Source organism: Hylobates moloch, unplaced genomic scaffold, assembly GCF_009828535.3.
Source record: "Hylobates moloch isolate HMO894 unplaced genomic scaffold, HMol_V3 SCAFFOLD_18, whole genome shotgun sequence".
NCBI lineage: Eukaryota > Metazoa > Chordata > Mammalia > Primates > Hylobatidae > Hylobates > Hylobates moloch.
Genome location: NW_026652293.1, coordinates 51,963,665 through 51,985,232, shown reverse-complemented (window position 1 = coordinate 51,985,232; position 21,568 = coordinate 51,963,665). Strand labels below are relative to the sequence as shown.

General features: G+C 39.2%; 1 protein-coding gene across 1 annotated transcript in view; it reads right to left on the bottom strand.

The window, feature by feature from the left end:
- RRP15 (ribosomal RNA processing 15 homolog) overlaps window positions 1–19,476 on the bottom strand; it is a 50,708-nt gene extending 31,232 nt beyond the window's left edge. Inside the window, exons 1-2 of the mRNA XM_032136935.2 lie at window positions 19,337–19,476; window positions 2,294–2,568 (exon numbers count right to left, since the gene is read on the bottom strand). Coding sequence (XP_031992826.1) covers window positions 2,294–2,568; window positions 19,337–19,475 — 414 coding nt within the window. The 5' untranslated portion in view covers window position 19,476. The remainder of the gene's footprint in view (window positions 1–2,293; window positions 2,569–19,336) is intronic.
- Between the last annotated feature and the right edge of the window lie 2,092 nt (window positions 19,477–21,568).

Genomic DNA, 21,568 nt, shown 5'->3' with positions numbered 1-21,568 from the left:
GAGAGCCTGTGGTTAGCACTCAGCGTGTCATGCGAGAGGCACAAAGTGAGTTTCTGTCAGGCCTTCTGACAGCGGGGCCTGGAGAGCTGCCAGCATATTTGGCCAGGCAGTACAAGATAGGGTGTGAGGGAGCCACATGCCTGCTCTGCCATCACCAGATCATCAGAGGGAAGCATAAGGAAGAATTCCAAACTACCCTCTTTGAAAATTATAAGTTTATCTTTACTTTCAGAAAATGACTTCCTCAGTCATCAGAATTATTATTAAGAAAATGTATCAGCTTTTAAAAGAAAGCATCGTATCCAGATACTTATACAATGACTATTTTTCTACGCACAAAATCATTTAAATCCATTTCTCCTCTCGTAGCATATCTGACCAATATTCTTGCCATATATGGTTTATTAGTTGTAAGCTATAGCAAACTGTACAGAAGCAGAAGGGGAGGTGAGAAATAAGAAAATTCCCTAGGTAACATAATTTAGTTTGAACTCGTCTTTAAATAGTATCCTGGTCCCAGGAATCTTATTTGATACATTGCTTGTTCATGTCTCCTTCCCAGGCCAACATTTAACCAAATATCAAATATAATGATATAATGAATTAATCACCAAGAAGCTGGCAAGCATCAAAACCAGTAATAAAGACGTTTTTATTAAAATTTCTTTTTTTATCTATGCTCTTACTCATCTATTTCTCATTTTGTATTAATGAAAGTGTCTAATGACAGTAAAACCAAATTCTTGCACTCACTATAAAGATTAGCCTGATAGCTTTCTAAAGAAATAGATTCTTCTCCTAACCAGACAATTCATTTTAGTGGTCATGAAATTCACTGTCAGATCACGACAGGAATTTTTTTTTAAAATCTTACTTTTAAGTTTGAAAGAGTTAATTATATTCCGTACTCAAAGGACAATATGTATGCTTAATCCCAAAACACTTTTAACTCTGAAATTTATTTTTGTATTTATGATTAGAAATAAGTAGCTGATATACTGGAAAACCATAATAGTTAAGTTAGGAAATAATAATTTACATATACTTTTAAGAAACACAAAGAGCATTTGTAACTGCCATGTCTTGCTTCTGGTATCAATACATGCGCTTTCATGCATTATGGAGACAGTATCATCTCTAGCACTCAAAGCTTTGGCCTAGAGAAGAGTTACAGACTCATTCCTCTTGGCTTCAAAATGTTCTTACCCTCACTAGAACTCTGGGACCAGAGGAAATCAAAGATTCTGATATTTTTGAAGTTTCTTCTAGAATTTGCCAGATAATAAACAAAGATTCAAATTTTCAGTTGAAAAGCTATCCATAAGATTTAAAGATAAAACTTATCTTAAATAAAGTACAATAAGAATATTGAATTAACAATAGAGTATGCTGTGTTTCTAAGAGCAATACTTAAAAATTTCCACCTTTCACACAGAGCAACCAGTATTAAGAACAAAGAAAACATTCATCTTGAAACAAGATAAGGAGATGGTAAACATAAAAGGAAATATATGTCAATTCAAACCTATGTTTCTTTCATTTTTACCTATGAAGTGACTTTGGGAATTAGTACTTCTATGCTGCCAGTACATTTGTAGAAAGTTATTTTTCTTTAATTAAAAAACATGCTTATTTTAGTAACCAAGTATTTTAGACAGAGATCATCAAGTACAGGTGACATGAAAACCTTATCATGGATTTTTAGCTTTTATAATACACAACAAATTTATGTACAACTTTTGGCCTTTAATTAATAGATTATACCTAGTCTAATGTCTATCATCAGTAGTTCAACAAAAGCATAATGAATTCAAATTCATCCAACACTGATTTGTATCTAACACTGAAATAATCCGTTTTCAGAACTACAACCAATCCTTGAGTTACGACATCGTCACAGATTCGTATTGCAAAATAAATTTTGGCAAAAAAAAAAGTAACTAACATGCTTCTTAGTTCACAACCTAATAAAATCAGCATACAGACAACTAAAACAAATAAAATTGGCTCAAGAATCACTACCATGTGTATAATTACTTGATTTTAAAAAGATGTTTCCTCAGCGTTTACATTTCTATTACTTAGTCTTTGCACAGATGATTAAAAAGTGAACATGCTCAATGGAATAATTTAGACTAAATTCCTAAACATAACCTTAGTTATCCACCTTCACATAAAAAGCATGTTAAAAACTGGAGCGTTAATTGGACAAACACTGCAAGAAACAGTTCGGTCAAGATAAGAGCTAGCCTAGACAAACAATCTAATCTACAAGACAACTGGTGGAACACACCTGTTTTATTTTCTCTAGTCTTTCTTGCTTTAACTTTTCTTTTTCCTTTTCCAGCTTCTTATTTTTGACCAGAATAGTAGGTTTACTTTCAGGAGTTTTCTTGTTGAGGACTTTAGCCATGGCATCTGCCCAGCCCACATTAGTCCCAACACTTGATTCTCCATCATTTTCATTTTCTTTGTCACAGGGCTCAGCATCACCCTCACTGTCAGCTTCCACTGCGTCATCATCAGAATAAAAGTGGTCCTTTTCTGATCCACAGCTTCCTATAGAACCTAAGAGTAAAAGCAAATTAAACTTTAATATCCTAGACAGAGGCTGCCAAGGCCCCCAGAACCCTTCCTGGAACTCTGCCTGTCCCCATTTTTGCAAGGGGGTACTTTTCTGAGTCCCACAGCTACAGTAATGATGAAGAGCAATAGGACCATCTATCCCATTGCCATCAGCTCCCAGAGACCTAGCCCAGCCACATATACAGGGGATGTCACAGCAGCTTCCAAACCCAGGACCCAGGCAGCAGAAACAAATCCAACAGCCTCTGCCACGTCCCTATTGTCAAAATGGTGACAAATGTTGACATGGAGTTGGTGCAAGGTATATTCAAGTACACGAACCTTAATTGTGTCACCAAACTAATGGAAGGGGCTATGAAGGCTATTAAAACAAGTAACAGAAAACTTTAATAAGAAAAAGGTACAGTATTATCAGAATAAATCTTCTAAGGGATTTGTCCCAGATATTTAAAATTCTGAATTTGTATGCAGAAAAAAAGCCTAAAACTAAAAATCAGCCTCATGTAAAAGAATTTGCATATAACATTAGAAAATTGGGCATTTTAACATTTTTGGAAAAAAAATTATCTAACGACGTGCCCAAGATACTAGATTCAACTGCAGCACTGAGTTACTGAATGAAAATACCAAGTTCTGATTGAAGATACAAATGTGTAAGTGTACCATTGAATTTTATCATGCAGAACCACCAAAAAAAGCACCTACAGGTTACCAGCAAACTAGTTCATCATTTAAAATTCAAATGGATGAGGAAGATTAGCAGAAACAATAGTCCAGAAGTTGGCTTGGCTTGCAAATCAACTTGCTGAGCAGCTCTTTCTCAACTTCTTAAATTAAGTGCACTTTAACAAGGAGAGCACAAGCACCCAGCATTGCATGCATGCATCTCTATGACCCAGAGCCGTCTGGAGAGCTTCTGTTCTTCAGAAACCTACAGAACTTATTAGGAAATACTTGGGAAGAAGACAATCATCCAATAGCTTAGTAACTTGGAGTGTTTTTTAATTAGCAGAAGAAGAGCTAACAAACAAGGCTGAGAAGTCAACAAAGAAGAAAACTCAGTAATATACAAACAGCTGCCATTTAGCAGTGATGTCTTTGGGTAAACAACTGCACTTTCTTTGGATGACTCCAAAACTAGTTGAATCTCAAAAGATTATTACAGAAAATGCCATTAGCTGAAACTTTTCCTATCAAAGTACCTCTACAAATGTAATAATATTAGTAGTTTAAGTATTTTTTTAAATATTGATATACTTGCATTAAGATAAAATACTATTTAACACTAGAAGAAAAAGGCCAAGGCATAAGCAGGTTTCCTGCTGCTCCTTTACTCAATTCTGTTTCACCCACCCAGATCAGAACCTTCACTTAAATGCAGAGGATTAGAAAGCAATCCATATGCCAAAAGCACTGCAGCATTTCAGTGAGGCTGCTCTGGGTCCATTTACCCTTACCAAAGCCAAGCATCAGAATCATAACGGCTGCTTCTACCTTCTGAGAAGTCTATTGATTGAGTCTTGTTGTTGCTTCAAAATTATCTTTTCTTCAACTCCGAGGCTCAGTAAATAATTTCAACAAAATGTTCATAATTTGCCTTTAAATATCCTCTTAGCCTTTTTATATCAGTTTATGGTTATGACCAAAGTAAATGGAAGACAGTGCATAGTCAAGTATTACCTTCTGAGTGATCCCCTCTACTCTCTTGACTTTAAGCCATAAAAAGATCTGACTTTTAGCAAGTGATTACAATACTTGCAATTTGGGCATTATTTTTGCATAATACCTTTATTTTTTCAGTGCTGAAAACTCATGAAACAAAAATGATGCAAAACATTAATACATTTCAAGTAAAAATTAATAACAAATTAGAAAGTAGGAAATAAAAACATGCCTATATAAAAATGAACCTCGAGCATAAGTAAAAATAAAGTATCTTCAAAAAATTGAATATTATATAACAAAGAACAATAACTTTCACATTTTTTAAAAGCATGATCTTAAAACATGAAGTGCCAACAGTATAAAAGAAAATGTTATAAAGACAAGAAATCACTTGCAATTCTATCATGCTAATAGAGCTGCATATTTCTTAATTAAGAGAAAAAAATTAATGAAAACATTTAATTTGAAGCTCTTTCTGTATCTTATACGCTGGGTCAATTTAAGAAATCTGAACACATTTGTGTCTCTAGGCTTTAACATACAAATATAGTTAATATATAAGAATCTTAGTATTGCCCATAACACTAAAAAAAAGGTATCTAAATTAAAAGCTGGCAGCACTATTAACCAATTCAATAAAAGACTGAATTATTTTATTCCAGGGCCACAAAATGTTTCCCCAAGAGGCATCTCCTAGGACCAGTGTACCCAGGAAAGTACACTGGAAAACAAAGTTTGAAGAATATAGTTAGCTGAAAGCTGTATTATTTTAATATTGCATATGTTTTACTTTTCAGAGTTAGTAGCATTACACAGACACTAATAACAAAATAAACAATTCTTAGAAAAAGTCCTTCCTGTAGTAAGTATTTAACTAAATGTAAGGAGGCAAGATGGCTTAAAAGTTTGGGTCAATAAAAAAATATCTTGGCGATTAAAAGCAGAAAAATCTTGACTAGCTCCTGGTAACATGTCAAAACTGCAACACTGACATCTAGTGTTTTGTCCTGATGTATTCACACACAAATTGCTGCAGATTTCATGTTTTTCAATGGTACTGTAAAGGCAGCCAAAGCAAGCCAAAACACTTTCTGATGGTGTAACCCACTCCAATGCTCCACTTCAAAACCATGGCTATTTTTCTTTGGTGCATTTCTTACTCCGCTTGACTACCACAACGTGCATAATATGAACACACAATAAATTCATGAAAAGTTTATAGCACCATTTTATACAACCTGTACTCACCCCACCAATTAAAAAAAAATCCAGAAGAACTCCCTTAAGTCATGGTTTTTATTTTATTATTTTCTTAAAGAAGCTCTATCTCAGAAGTTTTTAATCAGGCATTCACTGACAATGAAAATGAAGACATTTAATGTAAACAAATTAAAAATGCCAAAGTAATGAAGTCTCCCAGGATACTAAAAAAACAGGATTTACTTCTAGGATATCAAAGATTATCACTATGCAAATCAGAAAATAGAACTGGCTCAAAATATTATTATATCCTAATCAAATGAGGTTTTTTAAAAATTTTCCACTCACTGATCTGTAACAGCAGAAGCAGATATATCCAGGTGTCTAAGGGCATAGACGGAAATCATCAGACAAGTAAAAAATGCCTTTGAAGTCCTGTGTGTTGCCTTAAACATTAATTTTGCATTCTACTATAAAAATCTGGAACTTAAAGGACTACAAAGGATGCTTATTGAAGTAATGACTAAAAGTTCCAATCATGGCAGTGTTCTCTATTAAAGCTGCTTGGTAGCCACTAGCCACAAGAGCCTATTTAGCACTTCGAATGTGGCTAGCACAACTGAAGAACTGAATTTTTATTTTCTTTAATTACCTTAAATTTAAATCACATGTGGCTAGAGGCTACCATATTGAACAGAGCAGGGCTAAACCTCTGATGTACTGAGGTAGTCATAAGGCATTTCTTATCTCCTGCTGCCTTTTCCCCCAAACCTCCAGCTCCCTTTCAAACTTGCCATCTATTCCCTGACCCCAGATACGAATGGTTAGCTGCTGGCAGGAAAGTGAACCATTTTCCTTAGCCTGGGATAAAGTTTTAAGAAGGCTCACAGTCCCTCAACATTCACTGAGCACTTATGAGTGATGGCCAAGAAAGGACAAAGGAAAAATCTAAATCTAGGTTTCTCTCCTTGAAGAACTCAGGAGTTTAGTAGGGTGGATAAATTACATAGCCAAATTGCAGTAGAACTTGTAGGTGTTCTTAAAGAGAAACAGCGAGGAAAGGGTGACCAGGGATATCTGGGATGGCTTAGAGAAAGTTTTACAAAGATGATATTCAAATTGTTTCTTAATGCAAGAATTTGAATGACAAAAGAAAAGAGGAAGCCAAGCAAGTAAGATTCCATAACCCAAGCCATTTGCTCAGATGGCAAGATCACTGAACCTAGAACCAAACATCCTAGATTTGAGTCAGTGCTCTGTATGAAAATCAAAATTACTATTGTAATCATGTTATTATTAGCACTCCAGGCGGAAGAAATCAGCATGTCCAAAGGGATAGGAATGTTAAAGATGATGAAATATTTATAAAATGACACCAAGTTGAGACTGGCTGAAACAAAAGATTTGAGAATTGGATGGTAAACATTGGGCATAAAGAAAGTAAGATTGAGATTTCATAAAAACGTGATTTATGATCTAAGAAATGCAATACACATCAATTCCAAGATTAAAACCAAGTAGTTTAAAAGTTCATACTCCAGGTGTGTGCTTCCAATAAAAGGCCAAATAGCTGGAATTTTTTCTCTTAGCACTTATCTTAAGTCCTTACTTTTAAAAGCATTCTCTATTATAGTTTTTCTTTTAAAATGTAAATACCACCTGAAAGTGGTAAGCCTATTGGTTAACCTTTAACTTCCTTCACACCTTTAAAATTTGCCCTAAGCCAAACGGAACTCCTGGTAAAAGCATGATTGAGGACAGTTAGTAGGGGACAATGAAGTAAGGCTACCAGGATTCAATTTCAACTCCAGACACTAATCTAAGTGGCTTTTCTGACATTAAGTCTTCTGCCTTAGTTTCTTCATCTGTAAAAATAGGAATAAAATGGTACTTCATTGGGTTTTCATAATTAAAATATATAAAGTTCTTTGAGTGCCTACCCCTTAGTAAGCACCACTTAAATGCTGATTACACACCACACACACATGCAGACATACACTCACAGACATACACAATGAGAATTTTTATGTGGCTGTGGTAGAGAAGGAGAAAGAAACAAGGCAGGAATGCCTCTGGTACTGGGAATCTTGAATTCATGTGAGGTGTTAAATGAGAAGCTTTAGATGACTAGAGAGTTACAGCATAGGGGTTAAGAGCTCAGATTACTGAATTAGACTTGGGGTGTTATATTCCTATTCCAGTACTTTCTAATAGCATAGTTTTGGGCAAGTTACCTAACCCTTCTGTGTCTCAGTTTCTTTATCAGTAAAACAGGGATAAAAACAGTAACTACTTCACTGGATTGCTATGATGATTAAATATGATAACACATGAAAAGCGCTTAGCACAGACCTGGCACAATAGTAGGCACTAAATAAATGATAATCAGTAATCAGAGGACAGACAGAGATCCTGACAACCTGGGGAACAGAGAAGAGAGCTTAAAAATTGATGTCAAGAAATAGAGGGAAAATAAATGTGACTTCAATTATAAAAGTGCTGCCTAAGTCTTGTTATAGTTTATAACTCGTATGCCAGGGAATCATCACATGCAGGCCACCTTTTAGTTATTTCATGAGTGGCCAATGTCTGTGCTATAGCCTTTCCAAAGTACAGTAAAATAATGATAATACTAACTAGCTAACATGTAGTTAGATCTAGGCACTATTTATAAAGCACTTTTTATGTATTATCATTTCACAACACTTCTTTTCTTTTTTTTTTTTTTTTTTTTTTTGAGACAAGGTCTTACTCTGGCACCCAGGCTGGAGTATAGTGGCACAATCTTAGCTCACTGCAGCCTATCTCCCAGGCTCATGCAATCCTCTCCTTTCAGCCTCCCAAGTAGCTGGGACTATAGGAACACACCACCACGCTCAGCTGATTTTTTGTAGAGGTGAAGTCTCACTATGTTGTCCAGGCTGGTCTTGAACTCCTGGGCTCAAATGATCATCCCACCTCAGCCTTCCAAAGTGCTGGGATTCAGGAGTAAGCCACCACACCCAGCTCATTTCACAACATTTCTATGAGTTGCTTTTATTATTGTATTTACACAGGTGATGATTCTGAAGCTTAGAAAAGTTAAAAACATGCTCAAAGTCAAAAAGGCAAAGCTAACGGGGCTGTCAACTTGTGAGACACTACAAAGTTTTGTATCAGAGATTCAATTTGGACTAATGTGTACTGAACTAATGTAGCTACTCATTAAATATTTTAAAACATAGTTTAATAAAGCTTGAATTTAAAAAATTTCTATCCAAGCCTCAGTTAAGCTGAACAGTCTACTCCCCATCCTCATTCTGATTTTACCTAAGTATACATATCCCCCTAGTTATTCAAGGCTCTCTAAAACTGAATGCTCCCCATTCAGCTGTAAATCATCTGTTCTGCTCATGCCACATGGTCTTTCCTGCCAATTACTAAATTTAGAATATTCAAAATTGATGCTTTAAAACTTCAAAAAAAAAAAGTTACCTTTGAAAAAAATGAAGTCATCCCAGGTTTCCATAAAAATAACCAAAAATAAAATGATAGTGCTACCATGGGAAAACATTGTCAGATGTGATTACATGTGCTATTGGGCAAGCCAAAACAGATAGACTCTGGAAGTAGTCTGTTTCCTGAGCCTGTCTTATAAATTGCTAAACCGCTCAAGTAGGAGTATGATATACTTCATTTCTTAGGCATGTTCCTTTGCTATTTTAAGTAACTTAAATGATAAAGGAGGCTATAAGCTACAGTTTGATGAAAAGCACATTTATCTGCTAGGTTATTATATCTTAAATACAGCATTGTAGTTTATCAAAAATGAAGGGATATCTCCTAGGACCTTCTAAACTGAATTGTTATCAAGTCTTTTGTTGTAAGTAGATGGCCATTTTTCACATACGTAACAAGAACAATTCAGGCTTTTTAGCTGCCTGGGAAACCTGAAATGATCCTCCTTATTATTTTAGTCATATGGGCACATTCCATGAGGGAGTGAGGGAGGAGTCAATCAGATCACAGCCCCAAGTAACAATCGAGGCTTCTTTTTTTTAACCTGGGTTGATTTACAGACAACAGAAGCTTCCCCCGCACCCTGTCCCAAGACTACAAGCTTAAGAATCTAGTTACAGTTGCATCTTAACTTCCATAAAACTGAGTAGCTCAAGGATAAGTCAGAGGTAGGGGCTATCATCTTACCCTTTATCATACTTGATATCATCAACCACTGTTCTCATTTTTTCACCTGAGGTGATTTACTGACTAGGGAGACTGTTTTTCTGTTTTGGGGTTTTTTTTTGTTTTAAGACTACAAGCTTAAGAACCGAGTATATATTGTATCTAAATTTCCAACAAGGTATCAAGTCAATAAATCTGAGTAGCTCATGAATAACTCAGGTAGGGCCATCACCCTCCCCTCTATAACATTTGTCATTTATATATTACTTAAAATGCAGACTGTAGCACTTTACCTTCTGTGATACTGTGAAATATCTATTTGGTCAACTCCTAAAATCCTTGGAATCTCCAAAGGAGTATCTTCTTGTATGCTAATGATTGAGGGCTGGTAGCCCCAAAGCAGCTTCAGGATCAGGGCTGGTCACCAGATGCACCACGACAGGATTAGAGGTTTGGGACTTTCAGCTCCATTCCCCAACCTCTGGGAAGGGAGGGAAGCTGAAAGTTAAATGGATCACCTCAATGATTTAATGAACCATGCTTATGTAATGAAGTCTCCATAAAACATTTTAAAAAACCAGGGTTCAGAGAGCTTCTGGATAGCTGAACTCCTGGAGGTTCCTGCAGGACGGCACACCCAGAGAGGGCATGGAAGCTCCACACCCCTTCACCCTATACTTCACCTTATGCATCTGTTCATCTGTATCCTTTGTAATATGCTTTATAATAAACCCATAAACTTAAGTGTTTCCCTGAGTTCTGTGAGTTGCTCTAGAAAATTAATCAAACCCAAAGATTATGGGAACCCCAATTTTAAGTCAGTTGGTCAGAAGTTCCAGAGGTCTGGATTTAGGACTGGTATCTGAAGGGTTTGGGCAGTCTTATGAAGCCGAGCCCTCAGTCTGTGGGGTCTGACACTACCTGAAGGTAGATAATGTTGAAATGAATTGGAGAGCAAACAGGTGGTATCCACTGCAGAATTGATTACTTGCTTAGGGTGTGGGAAGGAATCCATACATATTTAATCACAGAAGTCTTCTGTGATGATTGTTGCTGTTGAGTGGTTGAGTGAGAAAATAGAGAAAAGCACACTGAGTGGTGTTTTTTCCACATTCACCTGCTGTATATCTCTAATTCATGATCCCCTTCAATTTTACTATGATCAAATTTCAAATCGTACTGACAGTACTGCAATTCACCAAAAATTCAATCTTAGTCATTTTGCTATTATTCAAGTTGATATATATAATTGCTAATTTTACCTCCATGATAATCTAGTATAGGAGAAAAGAGTACTAAAAAAATCATGTTAAGAGAAATTTCCAATTTATTCAATGAATAAATGGATATCAAGTACTACACCATGAATCAGGCTCTATGCCAAATTGAGATATAGCTGTCATCACAGTGACAAGGTCTCTGTCTCCAAGGAACTGAGGAAACTTCTGCAGTCTAACAAACAACACTTGAGTTTTGAGTTTTGTTCTCATGAAAGCACACTCTTCTACCTTTCTTATACAATATGTGAAAAGAAATTAAAGCCAGAAAAATAAAATTCAAACAACATATGGGTTGTATCTGTGTTTTCTATGAAACTCAAGTAGCGTCTTACTAAAGGAAGTTTTTCAAATGTCAATATAGGGCACATCCCTATCAATTTTTATAATCCAGTTAAAATTCAAAGATAAGTGTCTGATTCAGTTTCCTGATAAAACAAGCCAGTACTCTTTAAATATATCTATAATTTACACACTGATTCCTCATAGGCGTGAAGCCTCTGCCTTTATAGTTTCTCAGTACTACCATCTAAAAGTTTTTGATAACTTAATAGTTTAACCAAGACCACATGTATACAACTACCTGACTAGAAAATCCATCTCCATGGGTCACCTTTACAGAAATACTTAATTTCATGAGAGGAAAAGAGCAATTTCTTATATTAAATAGCAAATTCTGAGTTAAGCGAAAGAAGAATTGTCCCATCTTTAACCAACAGACCTATATTACTAACTTTATTAAATAAAGGACTCTTTGACCAGGCATGGTGGTGTGCACCTATGGTCCCAATTATTAGAAGGCTGAGGCAGGAGGATTGCTTGAGCATGGGAATTGGAGGTTACAGTGAGCTATGATCATGCCACACTGCACACCAGCATGGGCAACATACCAAGACCCTGTCTCTAAAAAAAAAATAAGAAAAAATAGTTTTAAAATAATAAGTAAAATATATGACCCTTTATTATTTATCTATGTTGCAGAGATAGGATAAGTTGTAAAAGACAAAGTGGTGGAGACATTTAAGTTGAAACCTAAACGACAGAGAAAAGCTGGTTAAGACAAAGTAAAGAACAAAAAGAGTATGCCAATAGAGTACCATAAGCACGACTAGAAAGACAGAGAGCAGACTGTATTCCAGAAACTAGTTCAGAATGCTATGACCCTAGTCATCTAGGGAATGACAAGATGTGAGCCTGAGAGGCAAGCAGTGGTCAGATCACACAGGTTGGGTACGCAGACTGTTGCCAGTTCACAAGGAGATTCAGCCAATCACTGTTATTTGTGGATTCTGTATTTGAGAATTCACCAACTCAGTAAAATGTATTTGTAACCCCAAATCAATACTCATGGCACTTTTTTTACAGTCATTCACTGACATGCTTAGAGCAGTGAAGGGTTGGAGTCTCCCTACACGCACACTCCTAGCTGAGGCTGAAGGAGACACTCTGCCTTGTTTCAACTTTCTCATTGTAAACTGGTGTTCTTCCTACAGACTATTTAGTGCCACATTTTTTCCATTTCTGTGCTTTTTCTTGGCTACAGAAATGTTTAAAATGGCCCCCAAGCATAATGCTGACGGGTTGTGCAGTGTCCCTAAACACAAGGATGCAATGTGCCTTTCAGAGAAAATATGTGTTGAATAAGCTTTGTTCAGGCACGTTATTAGCCATGAGTTCAAACGTTAATGAATCAACAAAGTATATTAAATACAACCATTATTATCCACTTCCCCTAACAGTATAGTATGCCCAAAATGTATAGTGCTATGAGTTTGCATTAAAGTTCATTGTTTGAAAAATTGAAGGCTGGGTGCAGTGGCTTATGCCTGTAATCCCCACACTTCCGGAGGCCGAGGCAGGAGGATCACTTGAGCCCAGGAGTTTGGGAACAGCCTGGGCAACAGAGTGAGACCCATCTTTACAAAAAATGAAAAATTAGCTGGACATGATGGCACGTACTTGTGGTCCTAGCTACTTAGGAGGCTGAAGTGGGAGGACTGCTTGAGCGCGGGAGGTCAAGACTACAGTGAACCCTGATTATGCCACTGCACTCCAGCCTAGGCAACAGACCAAGACTTTGTCTTAAAAAAAAAGGGGGTGGGGAGTGGGGGGCCGGGCACGGTGGCTCATGCCTGTAATCCCAACACTTTGGGAGGCCAAGGTGGGCGGATCATGACGTCAAGAGATCGAGACTATCCTGGCCAACTCTACTAAAAATACAAAAATCAGCTGGGCTTGGTGGCACGTGCCTGTAGTCCCAGCTACTCGGAAGGCTGAGGCAGAAGAATTGCTTGAACCTGGGAGGCAGAGGTTGTGGTGAACCGAGATCGCAGCACTGTACTCCAGCCTGGCAACAAAACGAGACTCCATCTCAAAAAAAAAGGAAAATTCAATGATTTCTCTCTTTTTTTTTTTCCTTTTTCTTTAATCTCAGAGTTTTGTTTTTAAAATTTATTTATTCATTTTTGAGACAGAGTCTCACTCTGTCAGCCAGGCTGGAGTGCAGTGGCACAATCTCAGCCCACTGCAACCTCTGCCTCCCAGGTTCAAAGGATTCTCATGCCTTAACCTCACAAGTAGCTGGTACTACAGGCATGCACCACCACATTGGGCTAATTTTTTGTATATTTTTTTTTTTTTGGTAGAGATGGGTTTTGCCATGTTAGCCAGGCTGGTCTCAAATTCCTGACTTTAACTGATCTGCCCACCTTGGCCTCCCAAAGTGCTGGGATTACAGGTGTGAGCGACCATGCCCAGTCTAAAATTTTTATTTTTGGGGACAGGGTCATGCTGTGTCACCCAGGCTGGAGTACAGTGGCACAGTCACAGCTCACTGCAGTTTCAAACTCCCAGGCTCAAGCAACCCTCCCACCTCAGCCTCCCAAGTAGCTGGGATTACAGGTACACACCACCATATCCAGCTAGTTTTTTCCATTTTTTTTGTAGTGGCGGGGTCTCACTATGTTGCCTAGGCTGGTCTCAGACTCCTGGGCTCAAGCAATCCTCCCACCTCAGCCTCCAAAGTGCTGAGATTACAGATGTGTGCCCCCGCATGTGGCCAAGGAAAATCAAACACTTTCTTTCTGAAAAACATTTCAAGTGGAGAGTGGAGCTCTTCTTTGTCTTCAAACAAAAACACACATAAGGCTGGGTGTAGTGGTTCATGCCTGTAATCCCAGCACTTTGGGAGGCCAAGGCAGGCAGATCAATTGAGCTCATGAGTTCAAGACCAGCCTGAGCAACATGGCAAAACCTTATCTCTTCCAAAAATACAAAAATTAGCCAGGTGTGGGTAGTGCACGCCTATAGTCCCAGCTAATCCAGAGGCTGAGCTGAGAGGATGGCTTGAGCCTAAGAAGTAGAGGTTGCAGTGAGCCAAGATTGCACCACTGCACTCCAGCAGCCTGTGTAATAGAGCCAGATGTTCTTTCAGAAAAAACAAAAACAAAAACAAACAAACAAATAAAAAACCCCCAAAAAAATCCACATAAGACAAGGTTATGTATTGATAAAATGACAAAAATATTCTGACCAGAGGCTCACAGAGGCCTAAAACTGTATTTCCTCTAGAAGCAATGGTTCACTAATTCAGGGATTCAGGGTTTCCTGCAACTTTACTGAACATTGCTGTAACTAGAATCAACTGCAAATTCATAAATTGAGAGTAAGTTTTTATATAAACTTTTATAGTAACTTGATATTACCATGATGTCCAACAATGTGGTCATGTTTCCAGTTATTCTTTTTCATTGATTTTTTTTTTAAAAACACCTGTCTATGACAGATTGGAGATTAAAAAACAAAAATCAGAATAGTTCTTCAACATTGATGGTTTAAGAAGCAATTGCCTAGAAGACTGACGGGAGTAAGGCTGCAATGACAGGCCCAACAGATAGGTACCCTATGAACTAACGTAAACAAAAGAGATGCAGGCAAGGCTGGACACAGTGGCTCATGCCTGTAATCCCAGCACTTTGGGAGGCCAAGGTAGGCGGATCACCTGAGGTCAGGAGTTCAAGACCAGCCTGACCAACATGGAGAAACTCTGTCTCTACTAAAAATACAAAATTAGCTGGGTGTGGTGGTGCATGCCTGTAATCCCAGCTACTTGGGAGGCTGAGGCAGAAGAATCGCTTGAACCCAGGAGGTGGAGGTTGGGGTGACCTGAGATCATGCCATTGCACTCCAGCCTGGGCAACAAGAGCAAAACTCCATCTCAAAAGAGAGAGAGAGAGAAAGAGAGAGAGAGATGTGGGCAAGAACTAAAGTAGTGGCAACAGGATAAATGGATTAATTAAACCAAATAGATATGGAAGCAACAGGAAGAGTAAAGGATGACCCTTGTGTTTCCAGCTTGGATGGGAGTAGATGGCGATGTCTTTCTTAGAGACAAAAGCAGCTTTGGCAAAGAAAATGTGTCTATGGCACAACCAAGCAGACATAATCAATTGTTATCAACATCATTATCACTGATCTTAAATTTTACCAAAAATATATGATCTAATGGTTAGATTATGGAGTAAAACGAGTGGAATAACAGATAACATCTTGCACCTATGGAGGTAACAGTTTTCTACTAGGAAGCAATATGATATATTGGAAGCACTATTTCCAAGCTTCTTTTCCTATCTGTAAAATAGAAATGCCATCAGCTACCTTACAGGGTTACTAGAATAATTCAAACCTCTTTTCTGGGGAGAGTTCCAGCTTACAAATACCACGTTACCAAAGGTGGGAAAACTTATTTGGCAAAAAGAGATGGGACTAGCAGTTTTTTTAGGTCAAAAGAGACATCATCATCACTAATATTTATGAGTGGGTACCATGTGCCAAATATTAAATGCTTACCATATATAAACTCATTTAATTGTTACAACAATCCTAAAGTAGACATTATTATTATTATCCTCATTTTGTAGATGAGGAAATTGAGGCAGATAATAATAAATAACTAGCACAAAGTCACTCTGAAAGGTAGTACCATCACAGGTGCCTCTTACACAATTGAGTGAACACGGGAATTTGTTTCCAGAAATAACATACGGATTTTAGGAGAAAGGAAGGAAGGAAAGAATACTCTGGTTGTAAACACTGGAAGTGTTATAGAAATCTGAACACAAAAATGTCCCTTGGTGATGAAATCTTGAGTGGGAGGGAGAAAAGTTTGTCTCCATACCAAAGTCTCCTTGTTCCCAATCCTTTCTTTCTTTAGATTCAAAGGCCCCACACTTTCACTTTCCAGATAATTTTTTTAATTATCTATGTCCTCCTGATTCCTCAAACATACGAAGGTAGTGGTCAAGAGCATAAGCTCTACAATCAAACTTCAATAATTGCTGTATCATTTACCAACTTGCTTATCTGCTTATGCACAGAAGTGAGCAAGTTATAAGCCTCTGTGCCTCAGTTTTTTAAATGTAACATAAGGATAATAGTAGCATCTATCTCATAGAGTTGTCAGAATTCTCTGAGCTGATATATATAAAGAACTCAGAACAGAACCAGGCACATAGGAAAGTTCCAAAAGTATAACTATTGTTATTATCCAATTCCCCTAACAGTGTAGTATGCCCAAAACCTATGGTGCTACAAGCTTACATGAAAGTTGCCTGTTTGGAAAATTGAATAATTCCTTTCTGAAAAATATTTCAAGTGGGGTCCTGCTCTGTCTTCACTGCTGTGTCCTAGTACAGATCCTAACACAGAGTTTTGCAATTGCCTACAAACTGTCCTGGCACTCTTTGGCAGTTACCATACATCTGGCAGTAATATTTATAAACAACTGTCACCATCTTGCTTAAAAGTTCTCAACAGCTCCCTGCTGCCTACAAATACACAAGGCCCTTTATAATCTACTTTTAACCATTGTTTCCAGTTTTACTTCTAGTCACTTCTCTGAACAGCTAGAGCCATAACAGAAGATTACTTTGTCTGAAATAGGCCATGAATTTTAAGAGACCGCATGCCACTGTATATGCTTTTACGTCTGAGAAAACTGCCCTCTATACTCCCAGGCCAGGAAAACTATTCATCCTTCTAAAGCCTAGATAGTATGCCACCTTATACGTTTATTCAACAAAACAATTTACTGAATACTAAAATATGCAAAGAAGACCCTGTGAAAATAAATAAGACATACTTTTGACATTTGGGGAACTTTATAAGGAGAGAGATATGTTAAAATATAATAACATAGTATATTATCAATAATACATGTAAGATATAAGTAAGCAACGCCTAGGCTGGGTTCCAGAGGATATGAATTTCTCTGTCTCCATCCTTACCTTTCCAAAATTGAACCATGATCTTGAAAACTACCTTTTAATTATACTAATACACTATATTACAGTCCTATGTTTAATATCTTTCCTAAAACTGAAATTTTAATGCAGAAATTTATTCATCCTTTGTATCCTCAACACCCAGAGGGTGACTGGAACCTAAGGGAACACAACAAGTGTTCACTGAATTGAATTAGATAAATTAGGTTTCCATATTGGCCAAAAACCTTTTTAACTCATAATGTGGCTGATCTATGACAGCAAGAGAACCTTAAAACCTAATCAGCATTTATAATAATACGCTGAAAAGTCAGAACAGTTCCAACTTGGAATTATCCAGTACTTGAATAGAAAAATCCAATTTGGCCAGGTGTGCTGGCTCACACCTGTAATCTCAGCACTTTGAGAGGCCGAGAAGAGTGGATCACTTGAACCTAGGAGTTCAAGACAAGTCTGGGCAACATGGCAAAATCCCATCTCTACAAAAAAAAAAAAAAAAATTAGCCAGGTACAGTGGTATGCGCCTGTAGTCCTAGCTACTTGGGGGAGGTGAAGCAAGAGGATTGCTTTGGGGGGCAGTGGGGGAGGAGGTCAAGGTTGCAGTGAGGCCTGTTTGTGCCACTGCACTCTAGCCTGGGTGGCAAAGCATACCCTGTCTCAAAAAGAAAAAGAAAAACCCAATTTGTAAGTAGTACTGACATTTTGTTCCAAATATAGTACTCTTCCCTTCTTGAACAATACTGTTTGAACTAGTCTAATGAGTTCAAAAAATATCAGAACCAGAAGTTCTAATTTTGGCTCAACAAATAGTTTGCTTTCCTTAACAATGTGGCAGGAGATGAAGACTCTAATTACCTAGGAATTGCAGTAGCATATGACACTTTCTTCTTGGTCCTGGAAATCCAGGTTAATTCATTCATTTACTTAAATATCTGTGAAGGACCCACAAGGCAATAGGAACTGGGGATACAGTAGGCTCTATTTTTATGGAACTTATATTCCAATTGGGAAAGCAGCAAATACATACATCAAATGGTTTGGGCAGGGTTGAGAAAAAATAAAGCAGGGCAATAAGTCAAAAAGTGAAGAAAAGAAGGCAGGAAGAAGAGTAGTGGTGGTACGCTACATAGGGTAGTCAGGGATAAGTCTCTCTGGTAAGGCATTGGATCAGAGGCTGGTGAGGGAGGGACATGCCAAGCATTTGAAACCTATTCTAGGCAGTGGAGGCAACAAATGAAGAAACCATGGTGTGGGAGCATGTTTAAGGTGTTAAACACAAGCATACCGGTATGGCACGATTACAGTTAATGGTTTGTGAGGGGCAGATTGGCCTATGACAGACAACCTGGCCCAAATCATACAGCCTAAGGATTTTGGATATTATACACTGAGATGGGAAGCCACTGGATCATCTCAAACAGACAGCGGACATAATTAGAAATACGTTATAAAAGAATAGTTCTGTCTGTTTTTTGGGTATCAGCTAGTAAAAAGTTGCAATAACTGGGCAGTAGGAAGTCAAGGATTACCTGCAATTCCTTGTAACCTAATAAGCTGGTGCCAAGAATGATGGTAAAGAGGAGCAACAGACACAGCATGGTTGAAAGCCTCAAAAACACATCCTTCCTTCCTTTTATTATCAAGCGTCTCGGAGAGACATAGTTATCAAACGCTACCAGTTTTTAGTCGACCTTAACCACCAACCTCTTCTTTCATTCACTATTATTTAGTCTCTAAAACACGCACACATCTACCGCACAAGAAAAGTCAAGTACACCCCCTTCTTCCTCTTACCTTTTAACCTTTTGCTTCTTACACCCTATGAGACCCATTCTCCTGTTTTCAAGTACCCTCTTCCTTTCACCCTTTGCTACTGTAAGTTTCTCGGTAGTTGCAGGTGTTTCACCCATTTTATTATAATTAATAATGGTGACCCTGAAAATACCTAGTAAAAGAATGTGGAAACTCAAAATTACAGTTGACAGCGTTACTTCTCTGAACACGACTTCCCCAAGCCTCCTCACTAAGCCAAAGTCGCCCCTCTGAAGTGGTGCCAAGATAAAACCCAGGTGGCTAGCAGCAAATGAAGTCGCAAGCGCTGCTTGACACGAACTCAGCCCCGCCTTTCCTCCCAGACACCAAAGCTCAGCCCTACCACACTACCTTCGCTATCAGAAGTGTCTGTGACCTCGTCTTCCAGCACCGACGCTACGGCTCCGGTTACCATTTTTATCTTCTTCTTTGGGGTCTTTTTCAGATTTTCTTCCTCACTCACACGTGAGTCCGGAGCGGCGGCTGCCATTTTTCCGCGCCGGAAGCGTCACCTGACAGTTGCGTCCGGTGGCAACCAGAGGAACTTCTGCATTTAGTGCCGGTGACACAAGGTTCCGGGGCGGGGTCGTCTAGCCCGGAGTTCCGGGCCGGAGCCTCAGAATGTGACTTGGAGAGAGCTCTCAATAGCCCGGTGTGTTTACGCGAAGTCGGTTCCAGGACGAAAATCAGCGGCTGAATGGCCTCAGCCGACTCCTCCGCTAGCTCGCCTGTGCCCTGGTTCGCCGCCCCTGTGCGGCCCCAGCCCCGCGCGGTCCACTTTGATTTCCTCGCCTCGGCGGCTTCCCTTGTCTGCTGCCTTAATGTTGGTTTAGTGTCCTCCTCAGGTGTCTCTTACGTGCCCACTGAACGCAGCAGCAGCTAGGACGCGGGACAGATCCACTGGGGATCGATAATTAGAATACGATCGTATCATCCCCCCGCCCAAGATAACACGCGAGACCTTTCTTGCACACCGAATAGATTCACCTTCTTTCCCTGGGGCGGGTGTTATGGAATCCAGCCGCACCCTGCTCCCTCGGACCCGGCTGGGGCCTGGAGGGTTTCTGGCGCCCGACTGCGCGGTGCAGTCCGAGGGTGCGAATACCTCGCTATCCGCGCGAGGATCCTGCCTCCCACCCGGGCCAGCTTTTCTCTGAAGTTAGCTGCTGTCACCAGCTCTCAGCTCCTAGTTCCATCGAAGCACCTACCACAGTCGGCCTTCATTTTCCCCCCTAAAATGTTGGCTCCTTGCAGGAGGGGAACGTATTTCATTTACCATGTCCCCTCAAGGTTAGCAACAGAAATTGGCCTGAAGTGAATTTTCCAAAAATATTTTTGGAAGGGATGAATGAATCAATGAATGAGTGACAGAATGTAACTGTTGACAAGGTTAATGACTCAGATGGATAATGCAGCAAACCTTTACTGGCTAGACTTGTTCTAAAGGCTTTCCCCAAACTTAGCGTTTTCCCTTTCCCCTCTTAAGGAGATTCATAGGTTTTGATACCCATAATTCAAAAACAAAAACAAGAATCCTCATCTTGACATATTCCGGCAGATGTTTACGTAGGAAATAAATATATATTCACATCCTAAAAACTCAATACAACATTTTTAAATTTGGTTTTTAATTTTTTTGTTTTTTAAGAGAGAGAGGGGGTCTCGCCGGGTGCGGTGGCTCACACCTGTAATCCCAGCACTTTGGGAGGCTGAGATAAGCTGATCACTTGAGTCCAGGAGTTTGAGAACAGCCTGGCCAACATGGTGAAACCCCATCTCTACTAAAAATACACAAATTAGCCGGACGCAGTGGCGAGTGCCTGTAGTCCCAGTTACGCGGGAGGCTGAAGCAGGAGAATCGCTTGAACCTTGGAGGCGGAAGTTGCAGTGAGCCGAGATCGCTACTCTGCACTCCAGCCTGGGCGACAGAGCGAAACTCTGTCTCAAAAACAAACAAACAAAATTCACCACCACCACCACCAACAAAAAAAAATTGTGCAGAAAAAAAAAGACATTTTGAATACAGTTGGTAAGAGATGAGATTCCAGTATAAACCTTTAAAAAGTGCAGTTATTGACCGGGCGTGGTGACTCATGCCTGTAATTCCAGCCCGTTGGGAGGCAGAGGCGGGAGGATCACCTGAGGCCAGGAGTTAAGAGACCAGACTGGACAACATGGTGAAATCCCGTCTCTACTAAAAATACAAAAATTCGCCAGCCATGGTGGTGCGCACCTGTAGTCCCAGCTACTCAGCTACTCAGGAGGCTGAGGTGAGAATTGCTTGAACCCAGAGGGGCAGGGAGGTGAGCGGGGAAGGGCAAAGGTTGCAGTGAGCCAAGATGGCAAGTATGGTGGCTTCAGCCTGTAATCCTGGCTTCTCCAAGGCTGAGATGGAAGGATCGCTTTAGTCCAAGAGTTCAAGGCTGCAGTGAGCCATGACTGCACTACTGCATTCCAGCCTGGGTGACAGAGTGAGACCCTTACTCTTGAAAAAATAAAAAGAGGTGCACTTTAGGATGCTGCTGATGCCCAGAAGCTCTCACCATCCTGCTCAGTGTGATCCTTTCGTTGCCACTGTGTCCT